Source organism: Natator depressus, chromosome 22, assembly GCF_965152275.1.
Source record: "Natator depressus isolate rNatDep1 chromosome 22, rNatDep2.hap1, whole genome shotgun sequence".
Classification (NCBI taxonomy): Eukaryota; Metazoa; Chordata; order Testudines; family Cheloniidae; genus Natator; species Natator depressus.
Genome location: NC_134255.1, coordinates 7,284,429 through 7,297,666, shown reverse-complemented (window position 1 = coordinate 7,297,666; position 13,238 = coordinate 7,284,429). Strand labels below are relative to the sequence as shown.

At 39.2% G+C, this 13,238-nt stretch overlaps 1 protein-coding gene across 2 annotated transcripts in view; it reads left to right on the top strand.

Annotated features, from left to right (window-relative positions):
• ZBTB44 (zinc finger and BTB domain containing 44) overlaps positions 1-10,375 on the top strand; it is a 54,387-nt gene extending 44,012 nt beyond the window's left edge. Inside the window, exons 4-6 of one of the 2 annotated variants that reach the window (XM_074936596.1) lie at positions 1,451-1,614; positions 4,634-4,934; positions 7,633-10,375. In XM_074936596.1, the coding sequence (XP_074792697.1) occupies positions 1,451-1,614; positions 4,634-4,934; positions 7,633-7,915 (748 nt within the window). In that variant the 3' untranslated portion in view covers positions 7,916-10,375. The remainder of the gene's footprint in view (positions 1-1,450; positions 1,615-4,633; positions 4,935-7,632) is intronic. The other variant, XM_074936597.1, reaches the window with a different exon arrangement.
• Positions 10,376-13,238: the final 2,863 nt, after the last annotated feature.

Below are 13,238 nucleotides of genomic sequence, written 5' to 3'. Positions count from 1 at the left end.
AGATCTTGGAGTCATTGTCTCTAGTTCTCTGAAAACATCCACTCAATGTGTAGCTGCAGTCAAAAAAGCTAAAAATGTGAGGAACCATTAGAAAAGGGATATATAATCACAGAAAATATCATGATGTTGCTATATAAATCCATGACATCCGCACCTGGAATACTGCGTGCAGTTTTGGTTGCCCCATCTCAAAAAAGATATATTAGAATTGGAAAAGGGACAGAAGAGGGCAACAGAAATGATTGGGGATTGGAACAGCTTCTGTGTGAGGAGAGGTTAAAAAGACTTCGATTGATCAGTTTAGAAAAGAGGTGAGGGAAAAGGGGGGATATGGTAGGGTCTATAAAATCATGAATGGTGTAGAGAAAGTGAATGGGGAAGTGTTGTTTACCCCCCTCATGTAACACAAGAATCAGGGATCACTCAAAGAAACTAATAGGCAACAGGTTGCCAGGGGAAGTAATGAAGTCCAAATGTATAACTGGGTTCAAAAAAGAATTAGATAAGTTCATGGAGGATAGGTCCATCAGTGGCTGATAGCCAAGATGATCAGGGATGCAACCCCATGCTGTGGGTGTCCCTAAACCTCTGATTGCCAGAAACTGGATTGGATTGGATGACAAAATAGATCATTCAGTAATTGCCGTGTTCTGTTCATTCCCTTGACGTTATCTGGCGCTGGCCACTGCCAGTATGGCCATTCTTATGTTTGTGTTTAAGTGATAGGCAGGGCTGTTTCTAGTTGACTAAGGTGTCCCGTCCACCCTGAAGAAAACACCACACCAGAAGACCAAATTACAGTGCTATATTCCCCGCAGTTAGTTTGCAGTTAGAGAATAGGTGGGGGTACTTAGATAATGTCAGGTAATTAATTTCTTTGAAAGTTAAAATCTTTCCTTCATCTGCTACCTAATGACCTTAAAATTATAACCAAGTTTAGCTAACTTTAAACATACTGATACATATCCTGTCACGAAGCAGGCTGTATCAAACAAACATCCAGTATAAACAAATGCAGTTTACTTTCTTGCTGCCTGCTAGGCAAGCTGATGACTTGAAATTGTAAATCATATTATTGATTAATTATTGAATCTAACTTGAGCTGAAAATGAACTGTCCTGCCTCAGTTTCCTTTAAATGTCACAAGAACTGCAAAAATAAAAAATTGGATTTGCCTACCCATCTTACTAATTTACTAAATTCTTTCTTTTGCTCCATTTGCCAGTTGCACTTTGTTATGTACTTTTGGAAGAATGCACATATTCTATATATATATATGTTCTCTGAAAAATGAAGTGCATTGTACAGCTAATGTTCAGTGACTGTTTCCAAAGAAATTGAGGTCAGAGGCCAGTGTCATTTCTTGCCTCGGGTCAGGTTTTCTTTGGACAGGCCACCTCAATTTTTTTTCTAGCCTGCTTGTAAATTAGTGATTTTTTTCTCCCCCCAGGTTGGAGAACGTTCAGTATCCCTACCAACTCTACATTGCCCCTTCTACCAGTAGCACAGAGAGACCCAGCCCAAATGGCCCGGATAGACCTTTTCAGTGTCCAACCTGTGGGGTCCGATTCACCCGCATTCAGAACTTAAAACAGCACATGCTCATCCACTCAGGTAAAGAAACTTAACTGTTTCGATGAATAAGTAGGTCATGGATCCAGAACGCTTGCTGTTTTTACAGCATGCTTAGTACTGTAACTGTTTTTAAATGAACTGCTGTATGCAAACTGACTTTTTTGCTTCAATCTCTTTTTCAGATTTCTAAAAATTGGGATTAATCACTGTGTGCATACCTATTTTTCCAACATACAGTCTAGCTGTGATGCTGAATAATTAAACTTTGTATGGATGAAAACATATTTATTAAAGTTAGTGGAATAAAACATTCATACAGTAATGGGGCTCCTGCTTTTATGGAAAGGTTTGAGGGAAAATCAAGATGTTAAGCTGCGTCACTCAGGGGTGTGAATAATCCACACCCTGAGCAATGTAGTTATACTGCCCTAAGTGCTGGTGTAGACAGCGCTATCTTAGTGAGAAAGCTTCTGCTGCCAATACAGCTACCACCTCTTGCAGAGGTGGCATTATTAAACTGAGGGGAGAGCTTTCTCCTATTGGCTTAGAGCATCTTCACCAGAAGCACGACAGCAGCACAGCTGCACCAGTGCAAGTTTCTAGTGTAGACAAGCCCTATGAATCCTTTGAAAGGGTTGTACTGCATTGGCTTTTTTTATTATACCAGTCTCAAGTGGTGTAGATTGGAGTTCATCCTTGGATGTCAGAATTGTCTGCTGTGTTGCTTGAAGAGACTCATAAACCATAAGAAAGCTGTGACCAAAACCATTTTATCCAAAGCAGGTAGCTGAGATTAGTAGTTATGTCCTCCTGTGTCTCAGAAACTTCTGCAGGGATAGGTGAAAGGGAGCAATCAAAATGACTAATAAATTAAGTGGTTGCAGTCAGTGTCATTTAGCAAGAGTTAAGTATTAGGTCTGCTGCTTTTGAATCAGCCTTTCTCTCCAGATTTCTTTGCAGCCATTTTCTTTCAAACAAGTGACCAAAGGATGAGCTGTTAATGAGGTTGTTACTGTTTGTCACCCAGAGATTTAACAGTGTAGGATTTGCTAGATCAGCATTAACTGTGTCTTTGATAGTCCAGTGAATGTAGAGATACTTTTAACAGTTACAGTACAGGCCTCTAAGATGCCCCTTATAGTTGTATACCAAATGGAACTTGTGCCCATCAGTCAGAATGGTTGATCCTTGCTGATGGTTTTTAAGAAATCAGATTATTCATAATAGTTTTGATATTTTAAACATGTTTATGGCTGAAATACACAATAAGTTATATAAAGTGTATATAGAAAGCAACTTTTGATGGAGTTAGCCACCATTTACCTAATAAAATGTTTAAATCTATAAAAGTCATTTTGATATAAGAGAAATTGGATCCTTGCAATTGAACACTAACAAGTTTACTCTCTCCTGGTTTATATTTGACCTGTCATCTTGCACAAATGCCATAAAATGTATGTGGGCAGAAGAACCACAATTCTCAAGGCACAAGTTTTTACTAGCAACTGTTACTTAGCCCAATATGATCCATTAATGTAGTTTTTTGGCATTTGACAGTAACAAGACAACCTGCCTGTGCATATTTGGTTATTAAATTGTCCCAAGTAGGCTGCTAAAATTTTAAGATATCCATCAAGCATGCATAAAGTATTTCAGCTTGATCTGTTAGTGGACAGATGTCAGTAAGACTTGCATGGGAAGTTGGAAGATATTTTTTACTAGCTGTTTTTGAGTTACTCGTATGAGGAAACCTCCAGTCTGTAAATGCCAGAAGTATTTTCTCTTAACTCAATTGGCTGAAGAGATTTGCCTCAAACTTTTCAAGAAAATAAATGCTTTTGGACAGAAACCAAGCATGGAAAGTTTCAGCCCCAAAGGACAATATTTTAGAATGTTGAGCATGTGAAAGCAAGTTTATAAAGAGACTCAGTTTAACCTTAACTGTAGCTTTCACTATGTTGGAAGCCACAATTAAAGGAGCTCACTTACACAAGAGGAAAGCAGAAGAATTGACAAGTAAGGTTAACAGCTTGGACTGAAACAACATCCTTAATTTAGACCATTTAACATTTTTTTTCTTTTGAACTATAGTGTGAATTGAGGTCAGAGTTCCAGATTCTTGGCCTGAATTCTGTCAGACCATTTAATAGGACTTTTTGTGGTTTAACCTTTTGTATAGTATTAGTGCTGGTGGTGATGTGATTGTTTAGGGAGAGCATGTTTCTCTCAGCCATACGCATTCCATTGCAAATTAACTGCTGCTGTACCGTGTAATATTTGTATTCACTCTGAAATGAGCATGGTCAGTAAATGATGAGAGAGTTGGTAACAAGGCTTCTAAATTGGATGTAGGACAAAACTAAGGGCCAGATCATCAGATGTGTTAGTGCTGCTTTGTGCTCCTTTGACTGTGCAAAGCTGCATTAAGGCTTACTTACCTGGCCCCCAGAGGATCACCCCTGTATGCAAGCATCCACAGGTGGCATAGAGCTGCTGTGTAGGCTCCTGTACCACAATTCCCTTGTCAGGCTCCTTGCATAAGCTAGGGTATCCCTATGGCCAGGCAGTCCCTTACTACCAGAACTGCTTATTGGGGCTATAGACAGTTGATGAAACTTTCTACTAAAAGCAATTTAAAGGTTGCTGTGTTGCACTGACCAGCCCAGCTCAGATCAGTCCAAGATCAGGAGACAACAAAGGTGGTTTATAGGTTCTGCTGCATCAAACACTCTGGCTGCAGGTCAGTATCTTTGCCTTGGTTTCTAACCCACAGAAGCCTTACAGCGGGTTTAAGTTATATAACGAAGAAGGACTCTATAAGGATCCACCTTGTCTCTCTGTATAAGGACCTGGTCATTATAAAACTTCCTTGTCATCTGATTGAGACAAATATCAGGTTTATGCTAATCACTTCTGCCATTTTAAAGATAACCTGTTTCTCTCCTTCTTAAATCAGCACTTTACTCTGACTGGTCACAGCTGCTGTCCTGTTGAACAGAAATTGCCAAATGTGACCTCCAGTTGCACAAAGTAAATATTTCCCCCTCTTTTCCCACAGGCATTAAACCATTTCAGTGTGACCGTTGTGGGAAAAAATTCACCCGAGCTTACTCGCTAAAGATGCATCGCCTGAAGCACGAAGGTAAACGCTGTTTCCGGTGCCAGATATGTAGTGCCACTTTCACTTCCTTCGGGGAATATAAACACCACATGCGGGTTTCCCGGCATATTATCCGCAAGCCTCGGATTTACGAGTGCAAAACATGTGGCGCCATGTTCACCAACTCTGGAAATTTAATCGTTCACCTGAGGAGTCTGAACCATGAAGCGTCAGAGCTAGCAAACTACTTCCAGAGCAGGTGAGGTGCACAACAAAAACCTAACAGGGGAAACTTGCTTTTTCTAAATCATCTCTTCCTGCTTTCAGGGCAGCCTGCTGTTCCTCTCATCAGGTTGCCAGCTAATTGCAGTCACGTTCATTCTTGCACTACTATCTGTAATCTCTGATCTGCTTTTTAGTGTGTATAAACTGTATAATAAGGCATTGAAGAATCTAGTAGTTTCGAAAGACTGCTTCTTAGTGACTAGGCTACTTCTCTTTCCACTAGTATCTAAAAGCACGTTAATAGTGCTAAAAATAACATTATATACCACAGTCTGTGAGTTTTTATAAATTATTTGATGGCTGTATCTGAAAGAGTTTGGACTGTCTGTTTAGATGGGGGGTGGACTTATGACCTAATTTTTTTTAAGTACTTTTTATTGAGGGAAGGATTTTATTATGAGACTGCATGCATCCAGATGATCCCATCTTCATTCTCATTTTTAGGTTTATTTACTGCTAATGATCACATTTTAAAATTTCCAACGTATTAATTATACAGGCCTACTGCACATTTCTTGTTAATCAGGTAGTAAAGAATTGGCTTAACATACAGAAACATTTCACTAAAAGCTCTTCAGAGGCCTGTAAATGAGTCTTGAGGAGTTAAAGTAGCACAGTAATATCACACTGATATGGGATAAGTGTTTATAAACAAGAGATTTTTAAATAGAGGGATAAATAAATGAAAGTGAATGAGGGGGACTCTAGAGAGAGGGAGACTTCATTACTGTTAAATATTTAATCTTCTGAGAACAAGTTAGGTTTTAAAAAATAAAACAAAAGTTCCTTCATTCACGGTAATGCAGATGTGTACATGTAAGTAGGCTGTTTGTTTTAAAAAGTATGAAGTAAACCTGTTGTAAGTTTATTCTTTGCATCATAGCAACTAAAATTCCCTAGCGATAATCTATCAGGTGTTTTCTAGATGTCATATTTTTTTTGTCTTATGAAAGGTTTCAACATTTTGTTTGGTGGTTAGTTCTACACCACTTGTATAAAGAATTCCAAAAGAACATAAATCAGGAAATGTTTGCTTGTCAGCTGTCTTTCCCTGAATATATAGTTTAAAAGTACAAAGTTCAGTACCTTCTGGTGTGTGCAGTTCATTGAGGGTACCACTTGTGCCAGAGGTAGCATGAATATACCACGAGATGATGCGGTTGCTGTGGTAAGCACTCTTTTTTTGTTGTTGAATACATTAAAACACACTCCTTTTAGAGATTTCCTGGGCCTTATTTGATTTTTGAAAATACAGATTAACATGTTAGCATAGTGCATTTTCCAATTATTCCCCGATTTGGATTTCCCTTAGATTTGGAAATGTTCATCCTTTTCTGCAGAAAGAAAAGGGTCACTGAATCTCATATCATTGTTCCAGGAAACTGCTCCCTTTTGAATGGACTACATGGAAAAACCAAAGAGTGCATATACTGGTTTTAGTTATGAATATGTCTGGTGCTGGATATTTGCAAAAAAGTTGACTTTGTATCGTGCTCGCACAGAGTAAATCAGGAAATATTGGTAGAGTGTGTGAGACCTTTCCTCTGAGCATGTTCAGCTCCCAGTTTCTGAGAATAAGCTGTATAGTTATTGTGACAAAAGAGCCAGGACTGGGTGGCTCAGGAGGAAATGAAATTCAGTCCACTTCTTAGTACAGGGAAACCTGCCAAGAGTGACCACTCATGGGAGTTAGCAAAAGTGGTCGCTTGTAAGAAGTGGTCTCTTTAAAGTTTGCAGACCAGATGGTGGTGGTGTTCCATGGCCTCTGCAAGCCGTCACTCATGACGGGTGGTCTCTCTTCAGAGGTGATCGCTAAGGCAGGTTTTACTGTAATAGGATAGGTGTCAGCATCACAAAAAACATTACAGTTGGCATCCTTATTGATAGTTTAGTAGAGAGGCCAAGGATGGAATGGGCTATTGAAATTGAACTACCCTCAATCATCTCGAATAGTCCTGTGTCATTGTTGAGGCACGTTGGCGGGGCAACTTGAGGCACGGCTTTCATTGCTGCTGCCTGTGCTCCATCTGCTCTGTGGATAGAGAGCTATCAGTCCAACTTCTTTACCTTGACTTGTTGGAGCAGTGGTTGTCATCTGCAGGTCTGTGCACTGGGTCCTGCACTAGCACACTTTTGTTACACTTTTGTCCCCATGCCTCAGCCCTGTCTCTTTTGCTTCCTTTATCCTTTTTAATTCCCTTTGACTTTGGACCCCTCCCCTTTGAGAGGAAGGTTGTGTTTGATTCTCTGGTAGTCCCTGCCCCCTCTACAGAGGTTGAATAGACCTGAATTTACCTGCACTAAATTTAGTTTGTTCTTAAAACAACAAAACTCCAGCACTCCCTTTTTTGGCATGGAAGCATTCTGCACCAGGTGGTGATACTAACATCAACTCCCATCCTCCTCAAGGGGCTCAAACCCAGATACGAAGCTACCCCTGAGGAAATATGGTTGCATAAACCATGAAAATTTGATATCCCAGGTATAGCTTCTCCAAACATGTAAATAAGAACTGAGTTATAACACTTAGTGAAGCATATTATTGTGAAGATTGTAGCCCTAGCTGTGATAATAGTTTCTTTATTCCCTGCGCAATGCAGTAGTTAGCATAGCTGTATCTGATGTTTCTTTGAAAGGTTAACATTCTCTTCTGTCCTTTGCCCCTCTTCTAGTGATTTCCTAGTCCCGGACTACTTAAACCAGGAGCAGGAAGAGACCCTCGGGCAATATGAGCTAGGAGAGCATGGGTTTGAAAGCAACTCCTCTGTCCACATGCCTGTCATTTCACAGGTCTCGTCGACTCAGAATTGCGAAAGCACTTTCCCCTTGGGGTCTTTGGGTGGGTTGGCAGAAAAAGAGGAAGACATGCCGGAGCAGCCAAAGACTAATGCCAGTGCCGAGGCAACCAGTGATGACCCCCCGAAATCAGAGCTGTCCTCTATTACTATTGAATAATTCATGGTTTGGTTTCATTTTTGTTCTTTGGAAAGTGCCTGTGTTTGGTCCTGTACATTTTAATTTAATTTTTTTAAACAAAAGGAGGGAGATTTCCCTTTTTACTTTGTAAGCTACACTTTAAACAGAAAACTGCAACAGACGTTACATTATTTTTCATGACTGAATGATCAGTTCTGTGAAAATGTTTAAGACTGAATGCACAATAAGGTCCTGTCAGAGCATCATAGAAGCTGTGATGCACTTCTAAAGAAGAAGCAATCGACTGAAATCACTTCAACTTCCTTCTTCCACAATTAGAACAGCTCATTAAATTTCTAATGCTTCTGCAGATCCTCTGGTAAAGGGAGAGAATCAGAAGACACTTTTAAAATGACCAGTACAAGCATGCATGCTCACAAGTTAATTAATGAGCAGAGTTTTGACTAACTTTAAGTAGATGTGTTAATCCTCTGCTTAAAATATGGCATGTCCTGTCTTTGTCCTTACTGTTTTTCAAACTGCTTACTATAACCCTTTTTTTGCAAATAGTAAGCATTTCTGAAATATAACAGTACTGTCCTTTTAAAAAATGTCTCTTTACAAAAAAAATCTCTGAATCAGTTCTGACAAATTGAGTGATGATGCCATTGCCAGGTCCTCCCACTTCTGATATTCCACTCCGCTCATTCAAATAACCTATCCTGATTTGCTTATATGGGGCGAGGCATACAGTCAAGGAAAGTATAAATCCATGCAAGCCTGACAAATCTGTCATCACTGTATCTTTCTGTAAAGGAAACCACCTTTAGAAAAAAGAAAACGTGTCCCAGACTAAAATTCTTAAACCTTGGCCAGACTGCTTGCAGTCCTACTCATTTCCCCTATCATACATATCACTAATCTCCAAAAGCTGGCTAGAGAGAGTTTACAGAAAGGAAAAAACAAGTTCTTCTTCTTTTGTGCATTATTGCACACTTTTGTGCTTATACATATGCATGTATACTTTCTGGGGTTTTTATTAGTCTGTTTTGGACAAAACAACCAATTTATTCTTTTTAGAGTCCAAGTTTCTAACCCAACAGGGGGTTGTTTATAAAAACCCTATATAACAATGTTAAATTGTTCCTGTTCCAAAACATTTTAAACCTTTGCCAAGTTAGTTTATTAAAGGCTGTTACTCCAGCTACGTACACAGCTCAAGCAAGCAATAAAGTGAAAGATTTGCAATTTCATTTTTTCCAGATTTAGAAAAGGCTGTAAATTTTGGGTATGGGATTTTCAGAGCAGTGATTCTCATTTTGTTGCAGGCAGTTTGGGCTATAGTAAAGCTTAAAAACTTAAAGTAGGGATTGTATAAATTCTTTGGCTGCTGATGAAATTAACTCTCTTTGATACATAAACAGCTGTGTTCCACAACCCACAGCATGCTGAGAGTTTAAGTATTACCTGACCTTAGTATTCCAAGGGCATGTGTCAGACTCCCTTGGTTTTAGATCTACTTGGTAAACTCATACCATGGGTATGAGTCCCTCTGTCACGCACACATTGGATTGAAAGGAGTTCAATCCTTGAGGGGGCCATTTAGGGATCTGGGGCAAAAATTGGGGATTGGTCCTGCTTTGAGCAGGGGGTTGGACTAGATGACCTCCTGAGGTCCCTTCCAACCCTGATATTCTATGATTCTATGAAAGAGAAAAATAGAGAAATGTTTTTAAAAAAGGGAGGGAGAGGAGGTGCAGAGCTCAAATGGCAAGACTGATTAGTGTGCAATGACTTCAGCAGTTCTAATGCATCTGTAGAACTATGAAATATCTGCTGATAGCAAATCAGTGTAAAGCTTGTTGCACATTGGTAATATTTTAAAAGGCTTCAATGATAACATACTTACACATTTCTAGTGTTTCTTTAAATAAGTTTTCCCTACCCTGTGTTTATGTTAAAAAAAAAAAATTAATAAGATTCCCAGTTTTTTCCAAATTACTGAAGCTACCTTTTCCCCCCTGTCTCATCTGCAGAAAATGTCACAGCTACAATTCATCTTATGTGTCTATCTTGGTCTTTTGTAAAGGGCTTGGAGCAGAACAAATTTTTCTTCAAGATACTGTACTATGAAATAGGCCAGTATCCATTGAAGGGACTGGATCAGAGGACCAGTCCTCTTCCACTTCTGATTTCTATAATTAAGAATCCAGTGAGTCAGGACAGTGCCTGTTAAATATTTCTTCCCTCGCCCCCCAGTAGTTCAGGATAAAAGTAGGATCTGGTACTAAACTCTAATTCATGATCCTCTTTCTCTGTTACAAAAGCATAAGTCTTCCTTGTACATGACAATTTTTAGTCAGTCATAAGTTAAAAAGCACTTAGGTACACACACAAACTCATACTTCACAGCTGGCCCACTGTGTACAATACACAATGAATTAACACATCACACATGGATGGACTTATTCCTTCTGTCAAAAAAAGATGGTTTTCACCCAGAACAAGATCTGTCGTAACACATAATTCACTGATCATGAGATGTGCAATTGCAGAATACACACACCTAGAATAACTGATTTTTAGATGACTTAAAATTTTGTAGGATGGTTAACTGCTGTCTGAAATGCTGTGGAGAACACATTAAAACTTGGTAGCTGCAAGGACTGTATTGTAGCTTTGGTTGGTATTTGTAATTGTTTCCTGTTAATATATGTATCCCTTCTCCATAGAGAGGAGTCCAAATGAAATGTAAATCTTCTTTCATTTCTCTTTTCCGTGTCTTTCTGGAAGTGCTCAGTTCTTGGGAGTACTAATGTCCCTCAAAGGAGAGATTTAAAATGTTCTAACATTTTACATCAAGCTCTGTTGCTGGATATCCAGGTTCTAAAGTGAGATAAATGTCTAAGTAAACTGAAAGCAGCAAGCCTTAGATTACACTGGGGATTAAACCTGAAACATAACTTCTTTAAAAGATGTTATCAGAGGGGTTTGATTCCTGGACTGCTTTTTCTAAAAATAGATACAAGGAATTAAGTTATATTTTGGTTAAAAAGTAAGTTGTTCAGAATTTCTTTCAAATAGAGGAGATTCTGTTTACTGAGGCTGTAGTACCCCTTGCAGCAACTGTTGAATTGACAGGTATTCTCCAAAAGTATTCACAAAGTGGTTTGAGTGCATTTTCCTTTTGTATAACTTTCTGGTGTACAGAGGACGATCAGTGCATTAAGTGGAAAATCCTTCCTTCCCCCACCCACTTACGCTAGAAGAGGGCCCTGACTACCACAGACCATGGATGGTTCTGCTATATGGCAGGGAGCAGGATTCAGGGACATGGATCTGCATTCCCTACATGTTGGACAGTGCCTCAAGGCGGAGGGGAGAGGGTCACCTCTGGCTCCCCTCTCCCCCACAGAGAGGGGAAGGAGGAGGAGCAGTTGCTTCAGCTGTGCGCTGGCCGATTTGGCCAAGTAATAGTTTCCTTTTGATGCTTGTGCACACAGCTCCCCAGCGGTGGGGATACATTCTCATTGAGGAGATTAAACTTTCCCCCAGTACTAATTGGAATGTCAGTTTTCTGCAACATAGTTTTATTATCACAGGTTAAAATTTTTGTGTCCCTTATTAGTTTGTCTTACTCGCTACAATTTGAGTTCAGTTGTCAGGCTAGCAAGTACTGTGGTCAAGTCTCTCATACTGAGAGTTTAGTTGACTAGATCTTTGAAAATGGTTCTGGTTTTCACGAGGCTGAAAGGTGTGAACTTAAACTTTTAAAAAAAGTAATAGCTGCCAATGCAGTAAAATATATTTTATAAAACTATGGTCCCTAGGTACCTTATGGTATAAAATTTTATTGTTTTTAAGATATGGCTTTAAGTTTTTATATGTGGGCTTCCGTCATTTCTTGGTTGCTGGTTTTCCCCTCCAGTCCAAAGACTTTAGCGCATGAGAATTTTGCCATCCTATTTTCAGGGCATACCCTGTAGCATTTTATATGCAATTTGGAGGGGTAGAGGCTTTGTGCACGCTGCCTGGATTGGCTGGCATAGGTAATATGCAGATGTAGGGAGCACCTTCTGTTCCTAGTTCATTGTGGGCAGAAAAAAGTACTGGTCTCACCATCAAATATAGGGTCGGACTGTGCCTCAACCACATCAGAGGTCACCAGCAGAACACAGTTGGTGCAAAATATTCAGAGGGAATAAACCGTAAAACGTGAACTTTTTAAAAAATACAACAGTAATTGTTAACGCTCTGGGTTTTTGTTAACTTGGTGCATGCTACAACAGTCATTCAGTATCCTACAGGGCTCGCCAACAGATCTGGTTGCACTAAAAAATAAAAATAAAAATAAATCAGTTTCTGGGGCTGCCCTCCTGTATGGACACCACAGTCTTCCTGAGGGTTGATAAAGTCCACAGAGGAGATTTTTGACCATTATGTTTAGCTAATGCATGCTTTTGATATTCTGACTATAGCCCTGCCTACAAGAAAGTCCTCAGTGGCTTCCTTGCCCTGCTGTTTCAGTGCCTTGACTCTCTGGGCACTGGCCTTTGATGGAATCCTTGAGCGGGGGGAGGGTAAAGCTGGAGGAAAAATGTGAATTAAATTATCATTGGGCTTCTTTGTGTGTTTTAGTAACAGTGCAACCCTTTTAACTGTGCCAGTCTCCAGTCACCAGCCGTATATCCAGTCGTCATCTCATACACAGTACAGCTTCTCTTGTTGACGCTGGTCACCGCTAGATTACTTGGCATGTTTATTGACTTAACAGAAATGTTTTTTGGTTTTGTTTTTAATGTATACGATGTTTAAATACACTTCACATTTTATATAATACTATCTGGCTATTAGTATTTTTCAGGAACCATAGTTCTTGGTGGCTATATATATTTTTGTGACTTTTTTGTAAACTAAGTGCCGTTTCAACGTTACAATCATTTTTAGAGTTCTTGTAATCAATGTGAATATCATGTTTTTTCAAATCTGTTCTGAGCCTGTAGTGTTTGCTTTGTGATCATATGTGTAATGTATATATTCTGTATAGTTACATTGTACTGAAATACTAGCTTGTTTGATATAAGAAAAGTATGTATTGGGTACTTTTTTGCTAGCCTGATTGTTTAATCTTTAAAAAAAATGTTTTAAAATACAAAAAAAAATAAAAATCTCCAAACTGGTCCCCTTATAGGTCAAAATTAGGGGGGGCAGGAGGAGGAAAAACTAGTTTTGAGTGTCTTTGGATAGAAACATGAAGCTAAGATTTTTCATTAAAATATTAATGTTTTATGGAGTATATACTTGCTTTGTGTCGTTACTTTACGTATGCCTAAGAGTACGGACAACAGACTCGATTCATCTC